The sequence below is a fragment of the Budorcas taxicolor genome, chromosome 16, assembly GCF_023091745.1.
Source record: "Budorcas taxicolor isolate Tak-1 chromosome 16, Takin1.1, whole genome shotgun sequence".
In the NCBI taxonomy this organism is placed as follows: domain Eukaryota; kingdom Metazoa; phylum Chordata; class Mammalia; order Artiodactyla; family Bovidae; genus Budorcas; species Budorcas taxicolor.
Window position 1 is genome coordinate 64065861 of NC_068925.1, and position 6719 is coordinate 64072579.

The 6719-nt window shown below is 50.8% G+C and overlaps 1 protein-coding gene across 1 annotated transcript; it reads right to left on the reverse strand.

The window, feature by feature from the left end:
- Window positions 1-3480: 3480 nt before the first annotated feature.
- Window positions 3481-5169, reverse strand: ZNF648 (zinc finger protein 648). The gene has a single exon (XM_052653451.1). It carries the CDS (start codon window positions 5167-5169, stop codon window positions 3481-3483), a length of 1689 nt encoding a protein of 562 aa, XP_052509411.1.
- Window positions 5170-6719: the final 1550 nt, after the last annotated feature.

Consider the following 6719-nt stretch of genomic DNA (forward strand, 5'->3'; position numbering starts at 1 on the left):
AAATTAAATATTAGGGAAATAAGATATGAGGTGCAGGGGATATATAGAAAGCTAGAAAATAGCTCACATCACTTGAGGACAGCAATCTGAGCAAGAATAACCAGTATTTTAGCACTGATTCTTCTGCAAATAGAGGATTCAACTGCCTCTAATTTGGAAGGCAGGCTATTGGGCAGGTTGTGTGCCAAGCCAGCTTGTAGCTGGTTGATTTTTCTGTCATCCACTCCACATATTGCTGCCTTCTACTGTGTACCATGGAATGGTCCTGTAACTATGGCAACAGGATTGCTTCTCCCTACAATACCTACTCAACATGACCCCTGCAGCTGATGTGAGAAAAGACTGGGACAACTTTCTTTTAAAAAAAAAAAGTGACTTCTTTGTTCTTCCTGACCCAGGGATTGAACCTGGGTCTCCTGCATAGCAGGCAAATTCTTTACTGTCAGACCCACAAGGGTAGCCCAAGTAACAGGCGCTGAAGATTAGTGAAGTTCTCTTCAGTATATTATATAATATTCAGTATGCTATATACTCCTATAGAAACACAGTATAGAGCTCCAAAAGTACAAAGAACAATCCTATCTGGTCAGCCTGTTAACTCACTCTCTCCCCAAAGGGAAACCATCTGGAAGCCATACCTAGCTGTTGCATCATCTCATCTCAGAAATGAAATTATGGAACACCTCAAAACCTGCTTGCTAGTATGAGTCCACCATGGCCAAGTCAGGAGATGTCCTAGTAGTTTGTGCCTATTTTCAGTCCAGTTCTACTATGCTCTCATCCATATCACCCACTTCTTATTCCTCTATTATCTGTTTACTAAATAAAATTTGAGCATCACCAATATATTAATTATACCAGTAGTGGTCCCAACTTAGCTGTGCACCAGAACACAAGGGAAGCTTTATAAATTAGATTATAAGATGCATTACAGACCTGTGTCAATATTCAAGGCTAGGATTCAGCAAGTGTGTACATTTAACAAACATCCCAGGTGATTTCTATACAGCCATTCTAAGAACTGGTTTGGGGAACAACCACCTTAAGAAATTATAGATCAAACCAAAATTTTTAATTAGGAGAAAATAACTCTACTACCAACCATCTTAAAAAGAATACAAAGAAAAGAAATAGTAACTTCAGTTTTCAAATATTTCACCGATTACACAGAAAAAAAAAAACCAACAACAACAAATACTAGACTCTATTCCGTTCAGAGTCACCAGGTTATGGCTGGTTCTTATGACTTCTCTACCAGTCTAACACCTTTGCATCCTTCTCCTGGGAGGATGAAGTTCACTTTCGTTACCCCATTATTGTCATTTCTATTTTGCCATTTCAGACACAGAGGCTCAATTCAAGATCATATCACTGGTAAATATGGAGATGGACTAGGAACCCAATCACCGGCTCTCGTACCAGACCCAGAACCAGCTATCTATGCCGTTTGGACATGCAGATGTACCTAAGGGAATCCACACACAAAACCTCCAGGCATACAGTCAGAGCTCTAAGATACCTTGGTCAAACAAGGTCTGACAAAATATGTCACTTCCAGTTGGCCCCCATGTGTCAAGCATGAGAAGACTATTTAGCAGTCACTCCTGGGTCCAAATCAAGTGAAGGACAAGAGAAATTCAGATTTGGCAGACTTTGGGGATGATTTTAGGAATATACTAAAAATGTCCTCAAAAGGGGAGTACAGTACCTTTTCTGTGGAGTATCTTTAACTTTGGCAAGATCAGAAGTGTTATCAGCCCCCATGCATCAACGAACTCTGTGACATTACGGATTCCTCCCAGTTGAGGTCCAGAGCTAATTACTATTCCAAAATCGATGGGTCAGTAATCTTTAAGATTGGCTGTTAGTCATGTAAATTTCAATTTACATGACTCTAACCTTGTTAGAGAACAGCTGTGAATCAGATAGTTTTTCAAACCTGGTTTTAATGATGGTGAAACACACGCTGATTGGCATTTGGGCAAGGGGTGCTTTATTTTATTTACTTCAAATTGGAACTCATGATCCCAGTAAGTTTAAATGAACCTTAAAGTTTCCCTGAACCATGGGCAGGCTCATATGGAGAAATTTTGTATATATCTCTATAAATGGGCAGATTCCTCTGTAAATGTGACTGAAGCTCCCAGGGTGGAAACAAGAAGAGAGGTGTCCAGAGAGGAAGCACATGTGAATTTTGTGGGTAAGACTTGGGGGTTAGCTCCAGGTACTAAGCTCCACTGTGAGAGCGCAGACTTCTTTTCCAGATGCTAAGGCTGTTGTGGATTTCTAGGATAACTGGTCCCTAATCATAAGACATTGAAGGCAAAAGGAGAAGAGGGCAGCAGAGGATAAGAAGATTGGAAAGCATCACTGATTCAATGGACATGAACTTGGGCAAACTCCGGGGAGTTAGTGAGAGACAGGGAGGCCTTGCCTGCTGCAGTCCATAGGATGCAAAGAGTATGACACGACTTAGCCACTGAATAACAATGACAAAACAGAACAGAAACACCCCTCTCTCTAAGATAAAGAGTATGTTTTAGTTGCTCAGTCGTGTCCAACTCTTTGAGACCCCATGGATTGCAGCCTGCCAGGCTCCTCTGTTCATGGGATTCTCCAGGCAAGAATACTGGAGTGGGTTGCCATTCCTTTCTCCAGGGGATCTTGGGGACCCCAGGATGGAACCAGGTCTCCCGCATTGTGGGCAGATTCTTTACAGTCTGAGCCACCAGGGAAGCCCCTCTAAGATAAAGGCCTTCTCCAATTCAAAGCCACGACTCATAAAGACATTGCCCAGGGTAAAGTCATCTGTTAGGAAACTGAAAGGCTGAGCCATCTGCCGGGGTTTTGGGAGAGTCATTTCCTAGGCAGGTTGATAAGAAGTCTAGGGGTCCCTAAGGAGAGAGGGGTCTGGAATTCTCAAGGAGGAAGAAAGGACAAAATTTTTTCCCTCTTCTTTCCTTGGGATTATATAACAACAATGTATCCTGCCTGAGGACAGTCTCGGGATTAAACCTCCTGGCTAATCCTGTTACCTTAAAACGTAAATTATGGCAGTAGGTCTGGTGAGGTCTTTACAACCTCCAGACATTCTTTTGATTCACTGGAGAGTGTATAACGCCACCGCTAACACTAGCAAGGGGGTACTCTTTCTGCCCCCCGCTTCTGATGCCTATATCAGAAGCTTCTCTATCTCCTTTAAACTTTAATAAAACTTTATTACACAAAGCTCTTTGGTTAACTCTCCCATCCCCACAGGTATGCTTTTTTGCTTTGGAGGATTCCCTCAAGGAGACCAAGCTTCTGGTTTTTATTCACGTTTAAACAGAAAAGGGCCTTTCTCAGAAAAGGATGAGCCCCGATGCTTTCTCGGTATTTGCAGATGGTTTTGAGGGCAGGAGGCGGCTAGTCTTTTTTGTCACCGCATCCGAGGTCGGCCGTGTCTTCTTCGCCCTCCCTGAGGGCCAGCCGAGGGCGCCCTCACTCATCGTCGGAGGAGGGGGTGGTGGGCTCCTTGCAGCTGTGGTGCTTGAGTCGGTGTCGTCGGAGGTGGTTGGACCGGGTGAAGGCCTGGCCGCAGTCGGCGCACTGGTAGGGCCTCTCGCCGTTGTGCACCCGAATGTGCTGGGCCAGCTCCGAGGCCACGCGGAAGGCCCGGCCGCACTCGGCACAGAGGAAGCCCTTCTCCCCGGAGTGGATCTGTTGGTGCCGCTTCAGGGTGGAGGAGCGCGCGAAGGCCTGGCCACACTGCGCGCAAGGGAAGGGCCGCTCGCCGGTGTGGATGCGCTGGTGGCGCGCCAGGCGCGAGGGCTGCGCGAAGGCCACGCCGCAGTCGGCGCACTTGAAGGGCCTCTGGCCGGTGTGCAGCGTCTGATGCTCCAGCAGGTTGGAGGATTTGGTGAAGCACTTGCCGCAGGTGGGGCAGGGGAAGGGCCGCTCGCCGGAGTGCACGCGCTGGTGCTCCATCATCCGGCTGGCCACGGCGAACTCCCGGTCGCAGGTGGGGCAGCGGAAGGGCTTCTCGCCCAGGTGCGTGCGCTGGTGGCGCAGCAGCGACAGCGGCTTGTTGAAGGTCAGGCCGCACTCGGCGCACGGGAAGGGCTTGTCGTTGCTGTGCATGTTGCGCTGGTGTTTGCGCAGGTCCGAGGAGCGCACGAAGGCCTTCCCGCAGTCCGGGCACCGGTAGGGTTTCTCGCCCGTGTGCGTGCGGATGTGCTTGCGGTGATCGGAGGACCAGGTGTAGGTCTTGTCGCAGAAGGGGCACCGGTAGGGCCGCTCACCCGTGTGCAGGCGCTGGTGCTGCTGGAGCGTGGCCCGGTGGGAGTACGCCTTCCCGCACAGCTCGCACGCGTAAGGCTTAGCGCCCGTCAACTTCTGGACGGCCCTCCCGCCCCGCAGGCACTTGTGGGGACGCGCCTCCCCTTGCCTGCCCTCCTCGGAGCCCGCCGGGTTCGGGACCTTAGAGCCCTTCCGCGCTTTGGCCAGAGCCTCCCCCGCTGCCAGGCGGGCCTGGGTAGCCGACTCCTGGGCTGGTGTGTGTGTCTCTTGCGTGGAGAGATCCCAGCTGCCCTCTGCTTTGGGGACACACCCCCCCGCAGAGGAGCTGTCTGGGGACTGGTCTCCCTCCTGTGCACGGAAGTACCTTGCAGAACCAAGGAAGCTGGATGGGACCCCCAGCGTGGCGTCCAGATTTGTCCTTGAGTCTTCCTCATCACGAGCAGGTAATGAGGCCCTAGGAGGTTGTGTCTCACTGAACCACTTGCGGGAGAGGCCCCTGGGGAGGGCACTGGGAGTCGTGCTTACTCTGGGGGAGGCCCCGGTTGGGGTGATCTTTGACACATCTCTTTCCCCACTGGCCTTCTTCCCCGGCAGTGCCATGGGTTTCTTCCCCACGCCTGAGGTACTAAAGGAGCCAGAGAATTTCTCTTCCTTCCTGCGGGCTGGATGCGGCCAGAGCAAGTCAGGATTGTCCTTGGTCACTTGGGAGCTGCCCCTGGGTCGGGCCTGCTGATCAGGGTCACCAGTGGCCCCTTGGTCTCCTGCCTTTCCAGGGGCCTCATCCTCACTCTCCAAGTTGAGGCTCAGCCTCCCGGGGTCATAAGCCTCCCCAGTTAAGCTGCAGAGGGGAGATGAGTCTCCCCACCCATCCTGGGGGCCCCCCTGCGCCATTATGTGCAGCCCCTTCTACTCCTGCTTCTCCAAGACAGACCTTCACTTGGCTCAGGAAACCTGCAAAAAGGAAGATCGCAAAGAACAGACTTAGTCACCTTCACGGCCACAGGGACTGAGTTCTCACTACAGGTCTGTGTGCAGCTGGAAGCTGCACCAGCCACACTGTTGGTCCCTCATAGGTGAAGGAGGACCTGGGCCCTGGTGAAAACTCCCCAGTCACCCTTAATCCTTTAGAGGTCCCCCTTGCCGGAAGCCCCAGGAGACAGTGCTGTCAGGACGGCCAGTGTGAGCATTTGCTGAGTAGCATCTGTGCTCTGTCCCACCCTGGGGCTCAAACACCAACTGCTAGCCAGGTGGGTTCTCTGTGAGCTGAGGAAGAATAGATGAGAGGGCAGAAAGCAAGGTCTGGTTGTTCTTGGACCTCTTAAACCTTCGGCCCAGGCAGAAAGCTGAAAACCAGGCTGGCTCTTGCTGTTCCTGCCAGGAGAGCAAGCCCGCCGTGGTTTGATGGTGGCAGCAAGGCTGCCTCCCAGACACTGGGCCGTGTGGGCCACCTCTTCCAAGGACACAGACCAGCTCCTGGGAGCATGGGGGTGAGTCAGGAAGACACTATGGTGTTCCCAAGAAGAAACCCAGATGCCCCTCCCTGCCTGAGTGAGTGGGGCTTCTCAGGCCTTTGTAGCAAAGCCTCCCTTGCTGGTGGGCAGGGTAAAACGCAAGCAACCAGGGAGAAAGTGTTGCCCACTGAAGCCTGAACTACCCCTGAAATACTGCTTCATCTTAAACATTCATGGGAATGCACATTCTATGTCCTGTTTATTTTAACATGAAAAGAGTGTTTTAAGTTAGCTTCGGTTTAAATGTTTTAACTTTCCCCCAGTGTGTTATATTTAGCCTGTGGCCTCATAGATTCCTGGCATACCCCCATTTATCCCAGGGTGCCTATACCCCAACTTGAAAAGTGTGGACTTAGGGTTTTGACAGCAAGGCACGACAAGGCAGCCTTTGAGATGCATTTTCTGATTGATTTTATTTTAGCTTGAAGACACAAAGACCTGCTGGGGTTGGCTAATAAGGATGGTTTGTATGAGTTTTACAGGGGTTGCCTGAGTGAGAGGCAGGGTACTGAGGGTCTCTGTGGGGCTGGGGTAGGGAGGGAGGGGGAGGAGCAATTTCTAACCCAAGGGCTGAGTTTGGTCTGGAGGGAAGCTTCTGAGAATCCCAGAGATCAGTAGTACTAGCAGTTCCATTTTCTGGGCAAAAGTTATGAGCCAGACAATGTCCTGAGTACTTCACAAGCATGACTTTCTTTATTCCTCCCAGCAACCTTTAAGATAGACACTGTTTCTGTTAGAGTTACCTTCCCATTTCATAAACTGAGGCTTCAAGAGATTACTCACCTGCCCAAGGTCATACAACTCATAGGCAGCAGCCCTGGGGTTTCTGCCTTCAAGGAGCTGTCCTGCCTCCCAGATGTGGCCTCCCCATGGAGGAGGGCCCCGCCCAAGAATGGCCACAGCATCGTAGGGGGAGAGCCACTGCTTTCT